This window comes from Nicotiana sylvestris, chromosome 3 (genome assembly GCF_000393655.2).
Source record: "Nicotiana sylvestris chromosome 3, ASM39365v2, whole genome shotgun sequence".
In the NCBI taxonomy this organism is placed as follows: domain Eukaryota; kingdom Viridiplantae; phylum Streptophyta; class Magnoliopsida; order Solanales; family Solanaceae; genus Nicotiana; species Nicotiana sylvestris.
In genome coordinates, this window is record NC_091059.1 from 6,793,322 (window position 1) to 6,806,948 (window position 13,627).

Genomic DNA, 13,627 nt, shown 5'->3' on the forward strand with positions numbered 1-13,627 from the left:
GGGACAGGCCGTTTAGTGAATTTTACGGCCTTCCCCAAAGATAATAATACGTTAGACTCTTTAGGCACGGTTTAATTAAATCACATTCTTAAATTCGGGTGTGCATTGATGTGACCCAAATCCAAATCTCAACGAAGTCAAAATGTGTTGACAATCACGGGCGCATTGATTGTGACGTGGTTCGAGATGCATTTTCACGACGTTGCAATTCTATAAAATAAGTGATAATGATAAAAGCGGTTTAAACTTAATAAAAGCATGTAAGTCATAACATTGTATTTAAATCAGATATTTAGCCATTATAACAATTTAAGCGACCGTGCTAGAACCACGGGATTTGAGGGTGCCTAACACCTTCCCTCGGGTCAACAGAATTCCTTACTTAGAATTTCTGGTTCGCAGACTTCATTTGGAAAAGTCGAAAATTTCCTCGATTTGGGATTCAAGATAAACCGGTGACTTGGGACACCAAAAACCAAACCTTTCCCAAGTGGCGACTCTGAATTAAATAAATAATCCCATTTCGAATATTGTCACTTAAATTGGAAAAACTCCCCTCGCGCATTTAACCCTTCGGGGGCGGGCGCGCAAAAAGGAGGTGTGACACTAACTAGCTAGTCTCACTCTATTGTGCTGTAGAAATATTCACAACTTTCCCCTAACCTATAACCTTAATGCTCGACCTCCATAATTCCCTGTCAAGGGCCATGTCCTCAGTAATCCTAAGTCGCGCCATGTCCTGTCTAATCACCTCTCCCCAATACTTCTTAGGTCGCCCTCTACCTCTCTGCGTGCCCACTACAGCCAGTCGCTCACACCTCCTCACCGGTGCATCAGTGCTCCTCCTCTGAATGTGCCCGAACCATTTGAGTCTCACTTCCCGCATCTTGTCCTCCATGGGGGCCACGCCCACCTTCTCTCGAATATCTTCATTCCTAATCTTATCCATCCTTGTATGCCCGCACATCCACCTCAACATCCTCATCTCTGCTACTTTCATCTTCTGGATGTGTGAGTTCTTTACCGGCCAACATTCAGTTCCATATAACATTGCAGGCCTAACCACTGCTCTATAAAACTTACCTTTTAGTAACGGTGGCACTTTCTTGTCACATAAGACTCCCGACGCTAACCTCCACTTCATCCACCCCACCCCTATACGGTGTGTGACATCCTCGTCAATCTCCCCGATCCCCTGAATAACCGATCCAAGGTACTTGAAACTACCCCTCTTGGGAATGACTTGAGAGTCAAGCCTCACTTCAACTCCCGCTTCCGTCGGCTCAACTCCAAATTTGCACTCGAGGTATTCCGTCTTCGTCCTGCTCAACTTGAAACCTTTAGACTCAAGAGCATGTCTCCAAATCTCTAGCCTCTCGTTGACGCCGCCTCGTGTCTCGTCAATTAGAATAATGTCATCAGCAAATAGCATGCACCATGGCACCTCCCCTTGAATATGATGAGTCAGTGCATCCATCACCAGGGCAAATAGGAATGGGCTGAGCGCAAACCCTTGGTGCAACCCCGTAATAACTGGAAAGTGTTCAAAGTCTCCTCCTACTGTCCTAGCCCGAGTCTTAGCTCCATCATACATGTCTTTAATCACCCTAATATAGTCAACCGTAACCCCTTTATCCTCTAAGCAGCTCCATAAGACCTCCCTAGGAACCCTATCGTACGCTTTCTCCAGATCAATAAACACCATGTGGAGATCCTTCTTCCTATCCCTATACTGTTCCACCATCCTCCTAATAAGGTGGATAGCTTCTGTGGTAGATCACCCCGGCATGAACCCGAACTGGTTATCTGAAATACACACCGTCCTTCGCACTCTCATTTCTACCACTCTCTCCCAAACTTTCATGGTATGACTTAGTAATTTGATGCCCCTATACTTGTTACAGCTCTGTACATCACCTTTGTTCTTATACAACGGGACCATTGTACTCCACCTCCACTCTTCAGGCATCCTATCAGTCTTGAATATAACACTAAACAATGCAGTAAGCTATTCCAAGCTTGCTCTACCCACACACCTCCACAGTTCAACCGGAATTTCGTCTGGCCCGGTAGCTCTGCCCCTTCTTATCTTACGCATTGCCTCCATGACTTCATCGATCTCAATGTCCCTACAATTACTTAATTCATGGTGACTGTCGGCATTCCTCGATTCCCTAAGTATAATATCCTGATCCCCTTCTTCACTTAGAAGTTTATGAAAGTAGGTATGCCACCTCCTCTTAATCTGGTCATCTCCCATCAAAACTTTGTCGTCATCATCTTTTATGCACCTCACTTGGTCTAGATCCCGAGTTGTCCTCTCTCTCGCCTTAGCGAGTCGGAATAACTTCTTCTCCCCACCTTTGTTCCTTAGTTCCTCATACAGACGAGCAAAAGCTATCGTCTTAGCCTCCGTCACTGCCATCTTCGCCTCCTTCCTAGCTACCTTATACCTTTGACTGTTCTCTCTCTTCTCCTCCTCGTCAGTGCTCCCTACTACTCGCAGGTAAGCCGCCTTCTTTGCTTCCACTTTACCTTGGACAACTGCATTCCACCACCAATCCCCTTTGTGGCCACCATTGTGGCCCGTAGATATCCCTAACACCTCTCTCGCCGCCTTTCTTATACAGTCCGTCGTCGTCGACCACATTGTGTTTGCGTCCCCACTACTTCTCCAAGCTCCCATTGCCGCTAACCTTCCTTCCAACTCCTTAGATTTATCCTCAGTTAAGGCGCCCCACCTAATCCTGGGGCGTCCTTGTACTGACCTCTTCTTCCTCCTTATCCTAATACAAATGTCCATCACCAAAAGCCTATGCTGCGTCGAGAGGGTCTCACCTGGGATAACCTTGCAGTCCTCGCACAACCTCCTGTCGCATCTCCTGAGGAGGAGATAGTCAATCTGAGTCTTCGCTACCGAACTTTGGTAAGTAATCAAATGTTCATATTGCTTCATAAAACTCGAGTTCGCAATGACTAGATCGAAAGCCTTGGCAAAGTCCAACAGCGAAATGCCCCCTCCGTTCCGCTCCCCGAAACCAAAGCCGTCATGCACCTCATTGTACCCACCTGCAGATGACCCAATATGACCATTGAAATCTCCTTCTATGAATAACCTCTCAGAAGGCGGTATATTACGCACAATTTCATCCAACCCCTCCCAAAAGCGCCTCTTAATATCCTCATCCAAACCTGTTTGCGGTGCGTACGCGCTAATGACATTTAAAATACCCTCACCCACCACCAACTTAATAGTCATTAGTCTATCATTCACCCGCCTGACCTCTACCACGGACTCTCTAAGATGGCTATCTACCAGGATACCCACTCCATTATTACCCCTCAGGACACCAGAGTACCACAACTTATACCAATCCACGATTTTCGCCCTCGATCCGACCCACCTAGTCTCCTGGACACACGCTATATTAATCTTCCTCTTCTGCAGAATTTTCGCCAACTCTATGGATTTACTCGTTAGTGAACCTATGTTCCATGACCCGACTCTCACCCTATAGGCTCTCTTGCCCCCTCTACCTCCCCTTCTACCCGACCCACCACCTGACCCCAGCCCCACACTCTGCCCCACACTCTACCCCGTAATTAATGTTGTCTTAAAATTGCCAAGTGGCTTCATTTTAGTTTGCCACTTGGCTTAACCACAATGCATATTACTCTCCTTTTAATATAATATAGATAAATTATATTTGTCTAAAAATCTATTTATATTATGCCTTACAAATGCTAAGTGACATTTTCTCAATACGCGCTTAGCTTAATGTCATGCTTCACTACCCTCCTTTTAATATAATATAATATAGATAGCAGGATTTTTTTCTTATCTTATAAATAATGTATATTTTATATAAGATCTTATTTTACTACTTGAATATTTTTAATTTTGAAGTCAATAAATATTTAATATCTTAAGTAAATTTTAGTTTTATTTTATATTTTAACTTACTCCAAAGTATAAATAGCCATAGTTTATCTCAATTTACATCTTTCTATATTTTGTTATTTTTCTATTATAGTTTCTTAATTAATTTTCTACCTCTATATTTCTAGCTAATTTAGAAGAAAATCTATGAGTGGATCAATATATAGATATAAATATACATACAAATACAAATACAAATATAAATAATATATATATATATATATATATAGAGAGAGAGAGAGAGAGAGATAGAGAGAGAGAGAGAGATTAGATTTATCTAAGATATATTTAGATTATTATAAGATTCATTAATCTACTTCCCTTAATTATATTTTTATTTATAATTTCTATTAATTAATTTTGTCGTAAAATTACCAAGTGGCTTCATTTTAGCTTGCCACTTGGCTTAACCACAATGCATACTACTCTCCTTTTAATATAATAATATAGATTAATATCTTAAGAAAATTTTAGTTTTATTTTATATTTTAACTTACTCCAAAGTATAAATAATCATAGTTTATCTCAATTTACGTCTTTCTATATTTTTTTATTTTTTCTATTATAGTTTCTTAATTAATTTTCTGCCTCTATATTTCTAGCTAATTTAGAAGAAAATCTATGAGTGGATCAATATATATATATATATATATATATATATATATATATATATAGAGAGAGAGAGAGAGAGAGAGAGAGAGAGAGAGAGAGAGAGAGAGAGAGAGAGAGAGATTTATCTAAGATATATTTAAATTATTATAAAATTCATTAAACTACTTCCCTTAATTATATTTTTATTTATAATTTTTATTAATTAATGTTGTCTTAAAATTGCTAAGTGGCTTCATTTTAACTTGCCACTTGGCTTAACCACAATGCATACTACTCTCCTTTTAATATAATATAGATATAGATATTATAATATTAAAGTGCATTTCTTGTGAGATAATGATTATAAATTGGCAAGAAAATGATCATTATTTTGGTGTAACTCATGAAACCACTAATACCACTACCACTAATTACCCACTAAAAATTAAATTTTGTAACCACCAACCATATTCTACAATTTTATTATCCCACTATCTTATTATTTGTTTCATGAAAGAGATTCTATACCTATAAATAGTGGCATTTCTTCCTTGTGTTGTAGATAGGAAAATATTATGTTGTACATAAAAAAGATATGGTTGGTATTTTGAAAAAGAAAGTTAAGAGAAGGAAAAAAATCTAAGTCTCCAACTTATTCTCTACATAAGAGAAAATTATTTTTGTGGAAGGAAGATGTTCATTTTGGTGGAGCTTTGGACTCAACAACTTGTTCAGAGTTTGTTCGAGTCATACGACATTGTCGGGCTAGTGTATCCTGGAGGGGACAAGTCAAAAGTATTATTGCTGGACCGATGAAGATGCTACCGCAGTGGGCTTGAATCTCCTTAAAGAGAGCGAGATATCGACACCTCAACCTGAAGAATATTTAGTTAATTTTCTTCATCTTATTTGTCAACTGTAATTATTTGTAATTTCACCAACAGATACCATAAAAATAAATTGGTTTGAAACATTAGTCCTATAAATTGGTCTAACTTAAAAAATACTATAAAAAATTTTGCTGGATGGTGGGTTATAATGGGAAAAGAAGATTGCAAGCATTGGAGTAGGGTTGTGCATGGATCAGATCGGATCAGATTGAATTTAGTATTTCGGATTCGGAATTCGGATTTCGAATTCTAAAAAATGTAATCCGAATTCGATCCAAATTAATATCGGATCGAATCGAATTTTAAAGTTTGGATCGGATAATTTTCGGATTTCGGATCGGATTATTATGCCTCAAAGTTGCAAACTCATATGTATATTTACTTTGTAAAAGAGGCAATATTGTAAGAAAAATTCATGTTTTTACAATTATGAGAGTATTATGGTGCCAATATAGCTAAATCCAGTAATTGTAAAGGTAATAACTTGGAGGAAGATGTAAAGGAAGTGCTGACTCTCCGAAATTAAAGTTTAATATTTATACATGCCTTAATAATTTCGGATTTCGGATCGGATCGGGTTACAATTATACCAATCTGAATCCGATCCGAATATCCGAAATTTTAATAAACACAATCCGAAATTCGATCCAAATATCTGAAATCCGAAACTGAGCGGATCGATTCGGATTTCCGATATCCGATCCAAATGAACAACCCTACATTGGAGTGGCAACATATATAGATAGCTACGGTCATCTGCTTCAAGCCTTTGGCACCCCATTCAATTTGTTCGGAAGGTCACCATCGCTAAAGCACTAGCAATTCGTAAAGCATTGGAAAAAGCTATAAAGAATGGATGGGTAACATGTAATTAATAAAATACAATACAATACAATGGGTACCAACCATACTAACATGTAAAAGAGGGGGAAATTGTAATTAAGAATGTCGTAACAGCGACTTTATGTGATTTTTTGGTACTATGATAAGAGTAGTCCCCATTTTATTTTATTTAGACCAAATGGAGTAGTGTTATTTTGTGATGAATTAAAGAAAAAGGATGTACACATACAACGTGAGAAGAGGAAGTTATTTCTAGCTTCGATCGAGCTAGCCAGAAAGTTGGAAAAAAGATTTTAAGCTATGAGGTGCAGTGACATCAGGAGATCCATGCCATAATAGTTCAGCAGACTGTTTGTAGGTAGATTCTGAAGGATGACTAGAATCAAAAAATACATAATCCTTAGGGTTTTGGCAGAGTTGGTAGTCTTTCACTTTCCTTCTTCCCCCACAACTGTTAATTCCTCGAAAGGGTCCTGTACCACAACATGCCATCTTTGATTCTTCAAAACCTACAAAGATATGAAAGGAAGAATTAATACAAATAGCCGCTAACCCAACCGTTTAAACAAAAAAATAGTCGATGAATGCATAATAGATGTATAATCCTTGTATAATATGTGTATAATTTATGTATATTGACTAGAAAAAATAAACAGGAATCCGACTGGCTATTTGTGTAAAGATCCTAATTAAAATAGTTCATATTGAATAAGAAATTCAAAAATAGCCAGATTTACAAGCGGTTATTCAAAAATAGCCACAGTTTCAAAAGTCATCGAAATTTAGCCACTTTTCATGTAAAGAGAAATCTGAATGAAAACACTGTTCAAAATCCGAAAAATACTCCAGCATAATACACTGGAGTTCTAGTATACTTTGCTGGAACTCCAGTATATTATACTGGACTTCCAACAAAGTAAACTGGAACTCTAGTATATTATACTGGACCGGTTTCTGTTGCAGCAAAATAGTAGCTATTTTTCAATGACTTGGCAAACGCTGGCTATTTTTGAATGACCAGTCCGAAAACTGGCTAGCCCGTGCTATTTTGACTGATAATTGCTGCCATGTGACCAGGAGGTCACGGGTTCGAGCAGTGAAAATAGCCTCTTACAGAAGTGCAGGGTAAGGCTGCGTCGTGCAAACAATAGACCCTTGTGGTCTCGCCCTTTTTCGGATCCAGCGCATTGCGGGAGTTTAGCACATCGGGCTGCCCTCATATTAAATAATGATAATTATGTAAATCAGTTCGAGTTTTCTTGTAAGTGAAAAATAGAACTTACCATATTTAGAAGGGTTGTTAATCCTTTGATCAACTACTTTATAGAGATCAAACAATGTATACGTAAATCCTTTTAGTTCCTTTTGTAATTGCTTGAGTCTTGTCGGAAGAATTGAATTGTGCAATTTCAGCAGCACATTCAGTTCTTCAAAGCAGTCATCTGTCTTATTTTGCTGAAGGACAAAAGCCCTAGCACTTGGAAAACAGCCTAAGGGAACCGACGTAAATATGGCAAATTTTCTCCCTCCTCTCTTGTAAACTTCCTGTCGCAGTAATTTTAAAAAGATAAAATGAGATATTAGTGTAAATGATTCTTGGGAGTAAAATGGATACAACTCTAAGTAAAATGAAAGATATTGTGTAAATTATCTAAAACTCAGTTTCACACCCACTCTAAGCAGAAGCGGTCACATGATTTGAAGGTTGTGGGCACATGAGTGGATTGTTCAACCAATGCCCCCATCGAGCTTTGATCTCAAGATTTTTAACTTATATACATGTATATATTTAGAATTTTTGTTGCAGTTAACAGGGTTAGTTATACTCTACTCCAAACATAGGTCCGGCTCTGACTCTAAGAGCCCGTTTGGACATAAGAATTTTTTACTTTTTTTCAAAAATATTTCACTTTTTTTTCGAAGTTAGTGTTTGGCCATAATATTTTTAATTTTCACTTGAATATGAATTTTGGAATTTTTCGAAAATTTAAAAAATTCCAAAAAGTTATTTTTCAAAATTTTCACGCAGACCACTCACAAGAATTCAAAAATAACCCAAAATTATATTCATGTCCAAATACATAACTAATTTTCAAATACCATTTTTACTTAAAAAAAAATTTAACTTTTTTTTTTTTTTTGGAATTTTACCATTCTTATGTCCAAACGACCACTAAGTAAGACAGATGATATTATGTAAATTGTCTTTCCGAAATATCAAGAAATAAGTAGTTAAAATAGTAAAAGGTATCCAAATTCGTTGAGATAATTTCTGGTGAAATTAAGAATTTCATTACCTTTAAAACGGATGTTAAATTTCCCAGTACCATATTTGCAAATTCTTGCTTAGGATATGGAAATTGATTAGGACTCTTGCGGAAAGGTTGACCATAATCAATTGATCCTATGCTAATCATGTATACAGCATTTGAGATGAGTTTTTTGGACTGTTTTGCCCCCAGCTTCTTCTTCAACTTTTTCACCACCTTCTTGAAATATCTCAACTGCGTTTTAAGATCTATACACTACAAGAAAACACGAAATTAGGACGATTTTAGTTGGGAAGTTGAGATCCTGAGCTAATATATCTATTCAGTAAATTTCTTTATACATATACAGGGCTTCAATTGAACTCATTGGCTATACTGGATCTGCAACTGATAGTCATTCAGCTATGTGTTCATTAACCAAAATTGTCATTCCTTTTTTTGTTAAATAAAAATCATTTTACTTTGCTCCACTTGTCACAAAAATAACTTTGACTAGTTTTTATTTATTTATAAAAAACCCAACCTGAAATGTGAGAGAATATGACAAAAATGGCCCTTACATTAGGGGGTAAGTTCAAAAGGGGGGGCTTAAATATAACAAAGTATAATTGGGTACTTTTAGCGTTCGTCAGGTATTTAACAAACAATAATTATATTGTTATTCTAATGGAAACTGTGAAAAAAAAGAGAGAGATTGAAATATATAATCACAATAAGAAGTGTATTTTTTGTTTGGCTTATTGCAAGATCTGATGTAGCTTTTTGAGGTGCAATCTCTGCTATTTTAAAATCTATTTCTTGTGTCTTGTGATATTTTGATTTTATGACTTTTGCATTTGACAAGTCCATTCCATGAAATTATTTAGTCTAACTTGCAATTACGTATCGGATAACTGAATTTTAATTTTTATAATCAATCATGTGGCCTGAAAATGTGAAATTCATATATCATCAGAGTTAACTCATTTTCAAGGTAAATGTAGGTTAGTGATATTAAAGTCGAGTGTGATAATTGATTAATTTGCGCTTATTCAGTGGTTCGACTTTCGAATAAATTATTATTATTTTTTCATTTTTTAAAGGATCAAATACTAACTGTTTAATTTAGTGTAGAAGGAGCGTGATCTGCTTATATTGTAAGAGGAGGATAAAAAGCTAAAATATGTCGTTGTGGTTTTTTCATTTTTTTTCCTTCATTTTTTTTTGTTTTTAAAACTTGTTTCACACTAATAATTTGTTTTTGTTGGGGTTTTAAGCATTAATGAAGGTGAATGGGAAATGGAGGGAAATGAAATTTTTTGAGTGAAATTATAAGTTCCCCCTTGGCAAAGGGACATTGTCCCATATTGGAAGAGGAATAAGTTTTTAATGGGTCTATAAGCAATTGCTCTTCTTCTAGCTTTTAAAGAGTTGAGAAGAAGGCAAGCCTCGCGTCGTTGTCGCTCGCTCGGCTTCGATCAAACGATTAATTGATTAATTTTTTGGACAATTAAATCCAAGAATATTAATATTAAAATCCAACCGTTTCCAATTTTTCGTTCTCTGTTTTTGTAACAGAAAATTAACTACCCTCTTCAATTTTCCTTCTTTATTGTTGAGTAAATAACCATTTATGTTATGACACTTATGCTGTGGCCGTTTTGCATAAACAACCACTCTAAAGAGTTGCACCTCTTCAGATTTCAGCCCAACTTTGGCTATAAATACAAGTCTATTCTAACAGAATTTTCATACGACTTTCTGAGTTTCTCCTCCTTCTTCTGCGTTGTTTTAACTTAAAAAAAAGCAACAGTAAGTGTGATTTGCTACCGAACTTTGTGTTCGCTGAAATATTGGGGTTTGAAGTACCACCACACCAGTGTGTAATTCGTTCTAGCCTGGGAGGAAATAATCTATATCCTCGGGTACTATGAGGGGATTAAATTCCTTAAGGAAACACTATGAATTCAGTAGGCTCGGATTAACTTTTGTTTCGTTTATATTTCTGTTATTTTATTTTCTCCAGAATTATTTTACAAATATAATTTACTAACAATTTTTAGTAATGACTTAAGTTATTGATATTTCTAGTTAAATATTTTTAGTTTTCATCATATATAATAAGCATATATAGTTTGTTAAATATTCAACAAAAATAAAAACGCTCACTTTTGACAATGTTAGAGGATCAAAATATTAAGAAATATATTTAAGGGCCCATTTTTAACCTACTCCCTAATATAAGAATCATCTTTTCATTTTCTCAACACATTTTAGGTGGATTTTTTAATAAAAAATAGGTCAAACTTATTTTTAAAATAAGTGACTTTTTATGTAACAAAAGAAAGAATAGTAATTTTTTAGGTAATAATTGGATGACCATCCGTAAAATTTACTCAATTTTGGAAGATGAAAACTTGTTTTATCCATGTTTTGTTAAATTGTATTGTGTAGGGATGTTTCATATAATTCAAGTCGTCGTAAGTAGTCGATACTAAATTGTAGAGTAGTAGTTATTTAAGAAAAATGATATCTTTCTCTGATCAGACAAAAGCTAAACCTAATTATCAGAGTTTAAGAAAAATAAAAATCTGCTGTAAAGAAGATTACTTACAAGACCTTGGTTGGTTTCAACTAAACATCCACATATGCTTGAAGCAAAGTTCACTCCATGAACAAATCCTTTCCTCTCAATTTCAAAATAAGATGGTATGAGTGGCAACTTAGCATATTCCGCTGCAAACAACAATTGACCAAATTAAGTCGTAAACAACCTCTCCATCGTCACAAGGCAGGGGTAAGGTCTGCGCACACACTACCCTTCTTAGATCCTACGATGTAAGATAATACTGGGTATGTTGTTGATGTTGTAAGTCGTACAGTTAGATCATGATATCAATAACAACAATAACTACCCAGTAAAATCATACAAAATGGGGTCTGGGGAAGGTAATGTGTACACAGACCTTACCCGTACCCCGATAGGGCAAATAGGCTGTTTCCGATAGACCTCGATCGGCTCAGAAAGACGGATTAGATCATGATATCGTACCTACAAATTAAAGTATAAGATAGTATCTAGTTGGTGAAAATCATGATATGGTACCTATAAAATCAGAGATGAGACGACCATCACAAGGTCTACCAGTAGGGTACTTGAAATATGATTCACCATAAGGCCACCAATTTGATTGGAAGTCAAGAGTAGTGTTGATGTAGTTATTATTCCCAGGATCCACTGTTGAATCGCCAAACACAAAGAGGGCAGTTTTATCTTGTCTTGTAGTATTGTTGTCAACGCAGTCAATTTGGCTGATGGTTAAGATAAATGTTACGAAGATGAAGATGAAGCCATGAAAGAAGATTGAGTTGAAGGCCATTGGAGAAGTTGTAAAAGATGCTATTCATGTTTGTGTTTTATAATTCCTAGTTGGCTTAGAAATGGTCATCATGAATTATTGCTTGAGAAATAGTTAACATATTATCTCAGTTTCTATGTTATTTAGTATTTATATTGGGGTCTGATTGAATTTAGATTAGCATCGGAAAGTGGGGTAAAACGCTCTTTAATAAAGACGATTTTATACTTATGGACTTAATGATCCCAAATCAACCACGTTAAAACGAAGAAATACTTATCACACCATCACAATTTCTATCGGCGGCCAAAGAGTTCTTTTTTAAAAATAGTTTTGTTGGCAATGAGTTGTCATGGGAAACCGACTGAAGTAATTAAATCTATTTAACATGTTGCCTTCTTTAAAAGGTCAACCCTAATACTAGTCTTTTCTCCGTCCATTCTTTCAAGCGTCAACCATAATACTGGTTCTTCTCTTTTCTTTTTAATTACAAAAAAAGGTATTTAATTAATCGGAGCTAGAGTAGAGAATGTTAGAGAAATAACAGAATATGGGACGAAATAATTAGGCCTTAAGAAATTTAAGCCTCCCAATTTTGTCGATGCAGGGATTATGGCAAAATTCCTCCAGGATTCTACAAAGTTTCTGAAATCCGAGTTTCAGCAATTAACTCGAATTTTCCACAAGAATAAAATAGTTGTGAGTTGTAGAAAATAAGTAGAAAAGAAGGAGATGAAAGTTGCAGATGATTTCGTTTTGGAGATGAAATAGATATTTATAATATCTATAGGAGTCTGTTGAAATTAACAGACTCATCTCTTCATAACACGCACCTTTTAAAACCAATGGTCACCTTCTTTTGAATTTTAAAAAAAATATTAAAATATTTTTCTGAAATTAAAAGGCTAAAACGTTTTTAGTTAATCAAATAATGTGTGACTAAAATATTAATTCATGCTACTTAATTGGCCCAAAGCCCAATTTCTCCAAGTGCTCAATCTTGACTATTAATAATATAGTCAAATTCTAATTTTCCTCGAAAACACCCTTAAAATATTCAAACTATATAGGACAAAAAAGTGCTTTTAAACATCTCTTCCTTTCTTTCTTTTTCTAATGAGGGACAAAACAACCTCTTCTTAAATACTCCCATCAAACACTAACTAATCTAACAATGCCCCACTTAGTTAGTGATTGATGTTATTTATGAGATTCATGCATATAGTAGGTACCTTTCGATTTAAACCTACTACTTGTATAAACTATTCAAGACCTTGCCAAAATTAATAGTTAGGGTAAGTTCTATTAAATCACAATTCCTAGACTACAAGACGGAAAAGCTTTATACACATAAATCGTAGCAACTCGACAACTTGTTCACCGTGAGTTTTAGCACCCAATTATGGCTTTGTGCTACTTCCTGAATTCATAAACACTTATCAAGTTTTGTGTTTCAAACTTTGATTGAAGCACCACTTCTTGTGTTTACATAGATGAAGATTTAACCAAGGACTTCTTTAGTTCCTAAATCGAATTTTGCTTCTTCATTAAGAGTATTTTTATACTCATCCTTCTTTTGTAGGTACTAATTTCCAGTACCTGCAATCCATCACAACTATAACTTGTTATTACCTTTTAAACCTTTAATATTGTTAAACAGTAAGAAAGTTAAGGCTCCCGTTACTAGTGACAAATTTAAATTACCTTAGAACCATAGCACTTGTTGTGCTCATTATCATATCCCTTGCGAGTCCT

General features: G+C 35.6%; 1 protein-coding gene across 1 annotated transcript; it reads right to left on the bottom strand.

Moving 5' to 3' along the window:
* Window positions 1-6,267: 6,267 nt before the first annotated feature.
* Window positions 6,268-11,978, bottom strand: LOC104235841 (GDSL esterase/lipase 1-like). The gene is made up of 5 exons (XM_009789668.2): window positions 11,620-11,978; window positions 11,128-11,249; window positions 8,562-8,789; window positions 7,548-7,809; window positions 6,268-6,773 (listed from the first exon to the last, which is right to left on the bottom strand). Exons 1-5 carry the CDS (start codon window positions 11,891-11,893, stop codon window positions 6,532-6,534), a joined length of 1,128 nt encoding a protein of 375 aa, XP_009787970.1. The 5' UTR covers window positions 11,894-11,978; the 3' UTR covers window positions 6,268-6,531.
* Between the last annotated feature and the right edge of the window lie 1,649 nt (window positions 11,979-13,627).